This window comes from Lemur catta, chromosome 9, assembly GCF_020740605.2.
Source record: "Lemur catta isolate mLemCat1 chromosome 9, mLemCat1.pri, whole genome shotgun sequence".
NCBI classification, from domain to species: Eukaryota; Metazoa; Chordata; class Mammalia; order Primates; family Lemuridae; genus Lemur; species Lemur catta.
In genome coordinates this window covers 62,513,033-62,526,246 of record NC_059136.1, presented here as the reverse complement: position 1 = coordinate 62,526,246, position 13,214 = coordinate 62,513,033, and the positions used below count along the sequence as shown (strand labels likewise).

At 32.3% G+C, this 13,214-nt stretch overlaps 1 protein-coding gene across 3 annotated transcripts in view; it reads left to right on the top strand.

Moving 5' to 3' along the window:
- Positions 1 to 12,511, top strand: part of DPY19L4 (dpy-19 like 4) — a 59,136-nt gene extending 46,625 nt beyond the window's left edge. For 2 of the 3 annotated variants that reach the window (XM_045560744.1, XM_045560745.1), the window contains 2 exons: positions 6,605 to 6,763; positions 8,420 to 12,511. In XM_045560744.1, the coding sequence (XP_045416700.1) occupies positions 6,605 to 6,763; positions 8,420 to 8,584 (324 nt within the window). In that variant the 3' untranslated portion in view covers positions 8,585 to 12,511. Of the gene's footprint in view, positions 1 to 6,604; positions 6,764 to 8,419 lie in introns of those variants that run through there. The other variant, XM_045560746.1, reaches the window with a different exon arrangement.
- The last annotated feature ends 703 nt before the right edge of the window (positions 12,512 to 13,214 follow it).

Sequence of the window (13,214 nt, the reverse complement as noted above, 5' to 3'; positions counted from 1 at the left end):
ATTTTGCATTTGATCTTTTTCACAGCACTCTGTATTTTAGTATAGTCTATAGCGATGCATGTGTTCCTAGTTAGCCAGGGAAATCCAAAGAATTTTAGAAGAATTAACTAGCTTTAGTTTTTAAAAATCTGCATAATATAATACATTTAACCAAGAGCACAGCCAAAATTAAAGTATTACATTCTTTGTTTTAGGAATAGTATTGCCGTGTTTCTATGAAAAAAATATTATTCTCCACAAAGTATCAAGGGACTTGATTTGTAATATTTCATAAAGGGAAATATTCTTTTGAAAATATTATTGTTCTCAATTAAATTATTGAAGGAAGGCTGTCAATGTCTTGATACACTTTGTCTTTCTAAGCTAAAATTCTATTACTGCTTATAAAACACTGATATTTTTAAAAAATGGGCATTTATTAATAACTCAGTGTAACATTAGAGTGATATCTATTTAATTACAGTTTAGAGAATATATTATTTTGAATGTTTCGTATGGATTTAAATGGTAACTTCACATCTGAAAGTAATGATCAGCTGAACTTTAGTTCCCAATATTCTGTTTTTCACTTACAGAATTTTATATAATGTTTAAGTATACTCTAAGCTAAAGAAGAAATACAGAAAATAGAGGTTAAGAATGCAGACTCTGAAATTGGAGTATCTGGACTGAAATGCTAGCTCTGCTATGTATTAGGTTTATGACCTTGAGCAAGTTACTGAATTTGAAAAGAAAAATAATTCTCACCTGCTTGTGAGAATTAAATGAGAGAATGTATTATGTTATTATTTACTATTAAATTATAATTGTATGTACACACACAAGGTACAAAGAGGAGTTCAAAAGCAGGAGCAATCAATTCTGCCTACAAAAATCCAAGAAGTTGTCATAAAGAGCAGTCCCTTGATCTGGGCTTTGAAGGATGATTAGAAACTTGTTTGGAAAAGGTATATATCTGATTCCAGGCTGAAAAAGTAACGTGAGCCAAGAAATTTGTATGGTCATGAAACTAGAAAATAAAATGAGGCCAAGTTCTGAAGGACCTGGAATGTCATGCTAAAGAATTTAGACTTATTCTTGAGGTAATTGGGAAACATCAAAGACCTTTAATAACCCTACCAGTGGAATGATTAGATCTGTTTTAGAGTGTTAATTATTGGGCTGGGCATGATGCCTGACGAGTGTAATCCTAGCACTTTGAGAGGCTGAGGTGGGAGGATTGCTTGAGGCTTAGAGTTCCAGACCAACCTGGGCAACATAGTGAGACCCTCTCTCTGTGAAAAATTTTTAAAAAGATTTTGTGATCACCACAGAGAGAACAGACTGCAGTAGGCAGGGGAGAGATCAGAGATGAGGAGATCTACCTGAGAGTGATTTCCCTAAGAGACAACAGCCATCTCTGATTTGTATTTGCTATACTTTGAAAAGATAAGAGTTTCTTAGGCAGAATATAGATAGCATATTCCTGGACTTTATTTTTTGTGGATTTAAAACAGCCAACTCTGATTTTGTTCTTTTTCTAATAGGGAATTTCAGAATCACATGTAATTAGGTGAGAGTTCTAGTTAGGTTCTAATTAAATTAAAACATTTTAGAATTTTAAATTTTATGTAACTTGACTATGAGAATAATAATCATGTTTTTTTCCAAACCTTTGTCTTTCTGTATGGTACCTAGTACATAGTAGGTACTGAATAAGTTTGTTGTTAAAACTAAAATCCAAATCGAGCTACATAAATGAGACCATGTCATTTAAATTAGACACTATCTCTAATTCATAATATGTGGCCCATCTTTGTATAATCCCTTAAGCCAATGATTCTCAACCTGGGGCATTTATGCCCCCAGGGAACATTTGGCAATATGTGGAGATATTTTGGGATTTCACAACAGGAGAAGGAGTTCTATAGTCATTGAGTGGGTAGAGACCAGGGATGCTGGTAAACATCCTACAGTGCACAGAACAGCCTCCTTCCTGTCCCAGCAAAGAATTATCTAAAATGTTAATAGTGTCAAGGTTGAGCACCTCTTCTCTAGGCTATCAGTAATGTTATTGCCATTGCATGGAAGGGTTGTTTTTTTCCAATGCCCTAATAGTATGTTACAGTTTCTTAAAACTTAAAAATAAATAAAAATATATGTAAACAACTATTAATAGTTATAGGACGGGTAGAATAGAACCATTGTCATTGAAAATTATTTAGCGCAGTGAAATGAGTGAGAAACTTCTTAATTGGTTAGCATTCTGTGTGTGCCACAGAATGTTCAGGTAGGTATCCCTAGCATGTTAGTGGACGTTAGACCTGAAGGTGCCAGATAGAGAGCCAGCAAGTGTGACTTGTTGTAGGCAGCTGTTGAGTGTTCTGCAAGTAGATTGGAACGTTGTCCAATCTAGATTTCAAATCTCAGTATTTTCAGGATAAATAATATGTGATATTTTGGGCCTGACATTTATGATTTTATTATTTTCTGAAGGATAACCAGAGCTAATCCAATGTTAGCATTTCAGTAAAACTGAAAAATCTTATTATCTAATAAGATCCAGAGCTTTATCTAATAAGGTCAGCAAAGTTGTATGGAAAACACCACAGAATGAAGACATGAGGGGTTTTTTTTGTTTTTTTTTTTTTTTGAGACAGAGTCTCACTCTGTTGCCCGGGCTAGAGTGCTGTGGCGTCAGCCTAGCTCACAGCAACCTCAAACTCATAGGCTCAAGCGATCCTCCTGCCTCAGCCTCCTGAGTAGTTGGGACTACAGGCACGTGCCACCGTGCCTGGCTAATTTTTTTTCTATGTATTTTTAGTTATCCAGATAATTTCTTTCTATTTTTTTGGTAGAAATGGGGTCTCGCTCTTGCTCAGGCTGGTCTCGAACTCCTGAGCTCAAACGATCCGCCCACCTCTGCCTCCCAGAGTGCTAGAAGACATGAGTTTTAAGCATCCTTGCTTATTTAGGATTTTGTGACAATGATCAAATTATTTTTAACCTTACTGACTCTATCTCATGTGTAAAATAAGTACAAAATACTCTGATACATGTTAATGAAAAAGATTAAAGGAACTATTACAACTCAATAATAAAAAAGACAACCCAGTTAAAAAATGGGCAAAGGACTTGAATAGACATTTCTCCAAAGAAGATATACAGATGAAGAGGTGCTCAGGCTTATTAGCCATTAGGGAAATGCAAGTCAGATCCACAATTAGCTACTACTTCAGACCCACTAGGATAGCTATAATGAAAAAGACAGATAATAACAAGTTTTGTCAAGGATACGGAGAAATTTGAATCCTTGTTCACTGTTGGTAGGAATATAAAATGGTACAACTGCTTTGGAAGCCAGTCTGGCAGTTCCTCACAAAGTTAACCACAGAGTTACCATAGGATCCAGCATTTGTACTTCTAGATATATACCCAAGAGAAATGAAAATATATATCTGCACAAAAACTTGTACGTGAATGTTCATGGCAGCATTATTCATAATAGCTGAAGTGGAAACAAATGTCCATCAACTGATGAATGGATAAACAAATGTGATATATCCATGCAATGGAATATTATTTGGCATTAAAAAGGAATGAAATACTGATACATGCTACAACATGGATGAACCTCGAAGGCATTATACTAAATAAAAGAAGCTAGTCACAAAGGACCACATATTTTATGCTTCCATTTATATGAAATGTCCAGAACAGCTAGATTTATAAAAAGAGATAGGGATTGGGGGAATGCCAACTAAGAGGTATAAGGTTTCTTTTCTGGGGTAGTGCAAATGATCTAAAATCTGTTGTGCTGATAGATGTACACCTCTGTAAATATACTAAAAAACATTGAATTGTAGTAAGTAGATTATATAGTAAGTGAACTAAATCTTAATAAAGCTGTTTTTAAAAAAAGATTAAAAGAGGATATAATATAAAAGGCAATTTGAGTTTATAATAATATAAGGATAATAATTTTTGTCATTTTCTTAGATAAAGATATAATATCCAGAGATAGAGTTACGAGCAGTCTAAAAGACATTACTTACAAAACTATAGCTTTAAAAGTCACAGGTTTTTTTAACCTCAAATTGTTGCTTTTGTTTTGTATTTCCTTCAGTTTTATCTATTGAACAAGTCTTTTCTAATTGGCAAGAATGTAAAAATACTTTAAAATACTTATAGAATATGAATTAATAATGGGCTTATTAGAGATAAATTATTGTGAATTTAATTTCTTTGACTAAAATTTTATTTATTGAAATTTAGCACTAGAAAATTATAACAAAGGTCACCCATCCCATTCTCTCATTATGAAAATTAGAAAATTGAGGCCTAGTAAAACAAATCATTTTTTCAGTGCTTTATGGAGTTTTTAGTATTCTTAGTCCATTTTTCAAAATCTACCAGACCTAACTTGGTACAATTTATTACCATGTCATTTGTGAACATAAAATAAAAATCTAAATAGCTAAAAAATTTTAAGAATAAACTTTTAATTTGTGGGGAGGCAAGGGCAATATACATAACCTAAACTTTTGTACCCCCATAATATGCTGAAATAAAAAAAAATTTAAAAAAACCTTTTAATTTTGGAATAATTTTAGGTTTATAGAAAGGTTGCAAATATACTACAGAGAGTTCCTGTGTACCCTTCACCCAGCTTTCCTATAATGTTAACACTTTACATAACCATGATATATTTGGCAAATTAAGAAATTAACATTGCTACAATACCATTAACTAAACTTTAGATTTTATTTGGATTTCATCAGATTTTCCACTAATGTCCTTTTTCGGTTCCCACAGCCAATCTAAGAAACCACATTACATTTAGTGATTGAAAAAAATGTTTTAATTTGAAGTGTGTTTAGAATTTATTTATTCTTTTTGAGGAGAAGATTTTAGGGTGGAATTTTCCAAGTATGGTTTACTATTAAGATGTTAATAGGCATTAATGTGGACACATGGGTTCTGTGAACAAATGTTTCATTAAACATGTACTGTATGCCTGGCCCTATTTCCGGTGCTAAGGATGGGGTCCTTGCTCTCCTGCAACACAGTTAGGAAGATAAACAACAGACAACTGTAAAAACAATTCTTTTTTTTTTTTTTGAGACAGAGTCTCACTTTGTCGCCCGGGCTAGAGTGAGTGCCGTGGCATCAGCCTAGCTCACAGCAACCTCAAACTCCTGGGCTTAAGCGATGCTACTGCCTCAGCCTCCCGGGTAGCTGGGACTACAGGCATGCACCACCATGCCCAGCTAATTTTTTTTCTATATATATTTTTAGTTGTCCAGATAATTTCTTTCTATTTTTTTAGTAGAGATGGGGTCTTGCTCAGGCTGGTCTTGAACTCCTGACCTCGAGCGATCCACCCGCCTTGGCCTCCCAGAGGGCTAGGATTACAGGCGTGAGCCACCGTGCCTGGCCTGTAAAAACAATTCTTAGAGCATCCTGCAAGACTGTTTACAGAACACACTTTAAGAAATCCATCTCTTTAGATGTTCTTCCATTAGATTATTGGTGGTGGCTAAATTTGCTTAAATTATTTCCCATTTACTTTGCATATTACAGTGGAATATTTTGAATATTTTAATCATGAGAATACACTTAATCACACAATACACATATATGTATACACACACATATAGAGAGTCTTTGCTTTTTATATATTTATTTCAGCTCAAGTAGGTTAATAGTTTTTCCTCAGAAAATTACTCCTAAGTTCTTAAGTTTCTATGTTCTATAGAACATATGAAGGATGGTCTTGAGAAGCTTAAGTGCACATCATTTATATAAATCTGGAAAATTTATTTCTAATCAGAAGTGATCTTTATCATTAAACTTTTCTCGTGTCACAATTTTTATTCACAACACAAAAATCAAAGATCATAACAGTAAATTTTTAAAAAGAAAAAATCCACCTGTCATGTTTTTGCCCCAATTTTTAAAATTTTTTACATTCCCTAGTCTGTGTCTATGTACATTACATATTTTTATATGGTTGTCATTAGAATTGCATAATGTGATTTAGAGGTTAATTACAAACCACATTATATTTGTTGTTTGTTTTATAGTTCATCTTGACTGCTATGAAACGTGAGTATAAGCTTCATGAGGGCAGAAATCAAGTCTTGGCTGGGCGGGGTGGCTCACACCTGTAATCCTAGCACTCTGGGAGGCCGAGGCAGGTAAATCGTTTGAGCTGGGGAGTTCGAGACCAGCCTGAGCAAGAGCAAGACCCTGTCTCTACTGAAAAAATAGAAAGAAATTAGCTGGACAACTAAAAACATATATAGAAAAAAATTAGCCAGACATGGTGGCGCATGCCTGTAGTCCCAGCTACTGGGGAGGCTGAGGCAGAAGGATTGCTTAAGCCCAGGAGTTTGAGGTTGCTGTGAGCTAGGCTGATGCCAGGGCACTCTAGCCGGGGCAACAGAGTGAGACTCCGTCTCAAAAAAAAAAAAAGAAAAAGAAATCAAGTCTTAGTGAATATCTTTATTTTCCATAATATAGTAGTACTCAGTACTAAGAATATAGTAGATGCTCAACATACAGTTTTGATTAACAGAAGTTTTAAATGCTTTTTAAAATAATTTTAATTATATTCTTTCAGATCTACCAAATCTATTCAAAACGATCTGCCGAGGATATTTATAAAATTCTGACATCCTACAAAGCTAATTACCTAATTGTGGAGGATGCTATCTGCAATGAGGTGGGAACCATGAGAGGCTGTAGGGTTAAAGATTTATTAGACATTGCAAATGGCCATGTAAGTAACCATTTATTTGGAAAGTTAATTACTTTTTAGAAAAACGACTATTTATTTAAACTGGTAATCGTCAAACTTTATTTTTGGAACTTAAGAATATAATTAAGAGTTATATAATAATGGTGAGAGCGCATTCAAAGTAGTTTGAAGTATTTTTAAATATACAAAAGTTGAACATTTTTATTAAAAAAATAGTAATTTTACCAATACCTAAATTTGTTATTCATTGCCTGTACTTGTGCAGGGTTCAACATTTATACACAAAAGAATCGCATAATTTGATTTGAATGAATTTTAACTTATAATAATAATCTAAAGAACAGCTGGGTAAATTGTTATATTCTTATATTGAGAAATTACTTAGAATTTGATTCAGATCCAAAAAAATTACTTACTAAATTAACACAGTGCCTATCCATTGATTCCCTATTATCCACAGAAATGAGTGTATTCAGAGCCACCTTCATTGTTAGGATTTAGCTGTATCTTAATTTCTACATTGATTTCAGCTATGTTACCAACCTGTTTTACCAAGCTATTTTACCATGCAGTGGATATACTGTATATCTGGTAACCAAGAAGACTGACAGGGGAGTTTGTGTATCTGGTAATTAGCATTGGCTGGAATGAATGCCTTGACTCCTGAGAGGATCTTAGGAAAAGTTCAGGTCATTTTAAGTTGTAGAGCACATTCTGTTCAAGTTGCAGCCAAGATTTTTTCTATCCCTTGCTAAATAATCATAGCTCTTTGTCTTATCATCTGAGACCAATTTGGGGGTGGGAAATTAGTTTTTGTGATTTCTCCCTTTGTTTTCTTCATGACTCCTTAATCTTGTAATATAAACTTATTCTCTTTTATGCTACATGTATTTTGAATTTTCTCTGTTGGCACTTGAGGCTGTGAACTTTGGTTATTGGTGACAAAATGGAATTTTATTAAACATTGGATATGGTATTAAGTAATTACTTCTATAATATATTGCCGTCTGCTATCCAGAACCTTTCTATTCTGCTCTTGGCTGCCCACCTTCTCTACACTAAAGATCAGATTACTTCTCCTTTTCATGTAATGCCAGGCCTGGACTTAAGTTAATCCATCTTTTTACTCTTAAATTTGGCTCTCTGACATCTTTCATAGGCATTAAAATAATACTTAGTATTTTATTGTAAAAATGCCTTCAGGCTAGTTAAGCTATCTTAGTGAACATCATTAGGTGAGAACATAAAGTTTTGCACTGGGCAAGTCACAAAAGCCTACTTGCTTATGAGATCATTGTGAGTCAGTTCTACACACAAAGAAGAGTTTAAATGTACATGAGGAATATAATATGTCTATTTCTCAGCCTTGGTAGGCTTCATGATAAGGTTCTTTAAAGCAGTGATTATGAAAACATTGTCTTCTAAATTTTATGATGAAATCTTTTAAAAATTGGATACGCTTTATACTGGTTTCTCAATCTCAAAGGGAAGTTCAGGATTTTAGTGGGCATGGTGACTCACTTATGAAGAGGGTTTTATTTGCTAAATATGAGATATTTTACAGTCTATATTTAGCAATATATTTTTTTCATAAAAGTATAATTACTTGTAGATTGATTATATTTCTTCTGTAAGTTTAACCAGCTTTTTAATATTATGTTTCATATCTTTTGATAGGTGGTTTGTGAAGAAGGTGACAAGTTAACCCACTCAAAATATGGGCGATTTTGTCATGAGGTCAAAATTAACTATTCTCCATATGTGAATTATTTCACTAGAGTTTACTGGAACAGATCCTACTTTGTATATAAAATCAACACTGTGATATCCTTCCAGTCTTGAAAAATAACAGAGCCTTCATTTCAAAAACTTATACTACCCGAAGTAAAATGCGATTTTCTTCTACCTACATGGTGTCTTTTATAGATCAGCGCATGGACATTTGAAATGTTGCTGCTGCTTTTCCCCTCCTGCTGTTAACTGGATCCGTAGTTCTGTGGGAAATATGAGAAAATCAAGCATTACTGTCTTTTGGTAAAATGTCAAATCTATCATCTGCAGTATTTCAGACAGGTGTCTTCCTTACTATTATATGGTCTGTTGCAACATTTCCCCCATAAATCTTCATTCTGTCATAATACTGATCTTGAATTTGAATATGTTCAACATCAGACTATATTTCTCAAATATAACATTTGTAATACTTAATGTGATATAATTTTATAGTGGAAGGAAAGAATTATTCTTACCTTCAAGCAAGTTTTTGGAGGTGTTTAGTGTTTTATAACAACTGAAATTTTATAATAAAAAACTAATTTAAATGTTCACTGAAAATATGTAGCATTTAAATTAAAATAGAAATTATATAAAGAAAAGTGATTTTTAAGGATATACATAAAGATATATCCATAATTTTCCATGATATTGTTCTCATCATCTGCTGCTTATATAAGTGAGCACTTGTTTAGTAATACATAGTGCATGATATTGCATTTTATTATTTTATGACTGTCTATTAAGTGATTAGCTTTTTTCACTTATGTTCATTAATTTAATACCAGTTTAATCATGACAAAACAATAGCTATTACCTATATATATTTTAAAATGGGTCTCTAAAACAACGTTGTTCAGATTTGACATACTTAACAAAATAAGGATATGGAGTATACAATCTATTTACATGTTTTCTACTGAATTATTAAGTAAAAAAATTAAGTCTTTATCAGAATATGTACACTAAAATGAGCAACAATGTCTGGAGATATATGCAGATGCTGTTAAATATACCTCTGCATACAGATATATTTATTATAAAACACATGTGATGTTATTTATGAAACTGTGATTCAGTCTTCAATATTAAGAACAAAACGACGATTATAATAAAATTTACAACACAATTTCACAGTCTAAATGCTATATTCCTTTAAGTTTTCTTGTATTTTTCATCATTTATTAAAAGAAATTCTAAAATAATTAATTTGGCCTTATAAAGAGATTTAGGATAGATGTAGTCTATATATGTATCATTTTAGTACGTTGGGATGCATGTTTAGTTTTACCTTATGCCTGTTCAGTGGGCAGGTTTTCAAAACTTTCACTTGTTAGAGTGCTGCAAAAATTGCATTTTCAGTACTATAAATTACTACATTTATAGTAAGGAAGCATCTTTACATTGTCTTTATTTTCTGTAATATATATATTTTAAAAATTCATGCATTCTGAGACAAACTCTAAGATGCTTTGCTCTTTTGGAGCTTAAGAATTGTTTGATGGCAGTGTCTTATATCTGAGGCATTAGTTTCATTGGTTCTCATTTCACTCTTTTATGTAATTTTTTAACTATATTAAGATAATTGCAGACACTGTGCCTCAGGTTGACTCTGTATATCTAGTCACTGGTATTAAGCTTCAAGCCTTATGAAGATATTAATATAGTTACCTAAGTACACAGTGAATAGTCATGTGGTAGTACTTGTGATTAGAGCATGTAAAACAATGTAATTTAAAAGGCAGCTTGCATATTTTGAAGGGGAAATAAAACACCCTATGTTTTATGTATTGTGAAATATTTCCTTGAACTTCTATTGATTTATATTAAGATCACATGTGCTGAATTAGTTTTGGTTGTTTTGTTTGACATACTAGTAAGTTGCTTTTGCCTCTGTCAGCTTATTTCTTAAATAAAACAGATTTGGAGAAATTTTTAATTGAAAGTTTTAAATAATGAATATTTGGCATCAGTTGAAAAGGAAAAGTAAGCTTGATTATAGAAATTATTGGATATGAGAAATAAGCTTATTTGCTTCTATTATAACTGTGGTTATAACAGTAGTACTACAAAACTGAGTAGGAAGCATTTAATTCGTTTCTTCACTTGTAGAGTAACACATGATTAAGAATTCTGCAAGTAATTCCACTTGGCTAACTTACAGTTGTTAGGTGTGACAGTAAAGATCTACTATGAAAGGAGCAAAGTTTATGGGTTTTGGGTAGAAGGAATTTCTCAAAGAAATACAAAATATACTTTGCCCTTGATATTGCAAACCCATTGCAATAAGTGCCTTAACTTTATTTCTAAGTGTACTTTTTATTTTCCAAAAGAATATTATCCATTTCTTTCTTTCCCTAAGAAAATTTTGGTAATTTTTCCTCATCAATAAGCACAAAAAAGAGTCTTCACTATGCTATTTTCCCTATTAACTTTAATTCAGTAATAAGCAACTCTTTGTTAAGAGTAGAGATGGGATTTCTAGCCTCCTAAATTAATTTATTTAGCTTCCCAAATGCCAAACAATCCAACAAGTAAAACTTACTTGAATAAGGTATATGACATTGACTCTGTGCTGGTTTATATTTTCTAACTTTGGCATCTGTATCTTGGTGATTTTTGTTAGACTGGTAGAGTTTTACCATTGAAGGGATATGCACTGTACTTCAACACTACCTTTTTTCTTCGTTACTTTCTATGTATATAGACAGCATTTTTTTTTTCAGAACATTAACCCAAATTTCTAATAGCCTCAATGTTGTGATATTCTTCCTTACAGTCCACATTGATTCAAAGAAAAGCAGAAATGGAAGTCAAAGTATGTTACAATTCAGGGCTGAAAAAGAACTTTAAAAAAATAGATGATTAATTTCTTAAAGGACACTGTGAATAGCCATCTTATTAAGTTGTACTGTTTCTGAGAAATCAGTTGTTTTGGGCTCTTTCTATTTTTGAAATGTTAAAACATTTTGATGCTTTTTGTGGATAAAAGTAGTGCCTCTCTATACAATTGGTGGGGTTTGAAAAAGTATGTACGTTGATTTTTTGGTAAATTTATTTTAAATGCTTTACTATTTAAAGGGCATATGTTATTAATTAATCTGTATATTTAAGAACGTTTTGTAAAGCAAATAACTGCGACCTGATTTACATCTCAATACGTTCTTGCTTCATTTGTCCAGTTTTCAGAATGTATAATCTCTATTGTTGCTATTTGATAATAGTTTTAGATCCCAATATGTATTAGAATTATAGCTTGAAAAGCTGCAAGTAAAATTGAACAGCTTCTTGTTGAAACAATATCTTTTTATTAAGTTTCCGAGTATGTAGTGTTAACAGCTTATAAAATAAAATTAGATGTGAAAATTACAAAGGAATATATATGACTCAACTATTTTCTGTCCATTAAGATTTCTAAACATAATACTTAGTTGTTTTTCATAATTGAAAAGGACATTTTGGAATCATTTGCTGAATTTAGCACATGGACAACTTTGAATCATTTTGTTTATAAGTCTATTGATTGTGCGACATTTTAATCTTGGCACATATAATCCTATGTGTAGTTCTATAAGAAATACACTGAATTTCTGACCATTACATGTATTTAGTGGAATAATGGTATCACAAAAAAACATGCATTCCAAACTTATAGTTTGAAATAACTCATAAACAACCCTTTCATATTTCAAGTTAATAGCTTTGTATGGCTATTTAATGCAGATGAATACAACCTTTATGCATATTGACCTTTGAGTAATATCTCTGACAATGTGTATTTAGATTAAACATTTTCCTCCTGTAACTAATGCTACATCTTTACAAAGGATGAAAGTTAATTTCAATAAATATAAATCCTTTAAGAGAGTTGGGTTATAAACTAGTTTACTTCAGATTTCGTAATATGCAATATACTTTTATCAAGACTGAAATTCTTTCATGCTTAATTACCCTTCTTGTTTTGTTTCCATAATAAAACTCTTTTCAGAATTTTAAGTTGTCTTTTATTTGCATGTGAACTTTTTTGTTACAACTTTATTGAGATATAATTAATATACCATACAATTCACCCATTTAAAGTGTACAATTCAATGGTTTTTAGTATATTCACAGAATTGTGCAATTATCACCACAGTCAATTCTGAGACATTTTATCACCCCTTTAAAAAAACTTCATACCCTTTGGCTGTCAAACCCAACCACTCCTTCCTTCCCAGCCTTGGGCAACCACTACTAATCTACTTTCTATCTCTACGTTTGCCTATTCTAGACATTTTATATAAATGGAATCATATAATACGTGGTCTTTTGTGACTGGCTTCTTTCATTTAGCGTAACGTTTTTAAGGTTCATCCATGTCATTTCGTTATCATTTCTTTTTTAGTGCCAAAATATATTTCATTGTTTGGCTATACCACATTTTATTTATCCATTCATCAGTTGATGGACATCTGGGTTGCTTCCAGTTTTTAGCTATTATGAATAATGCTGCTTTGAACATCTGTATACAAGTTTTTGTGTGGGCATGTTTTCATTTCTCTTGGGTGTCTATACACACATAAACACACATATGTATTATATGTAGAATTGCTGGGTCATATGGTAACTCTGCAGTTAACTTTGTGAGGAACTGCCACACTGATTTCTAAAATGGCTGCACCGTTTTACAATCCCTCCAACAAGTTATGAGGGTTCCAGT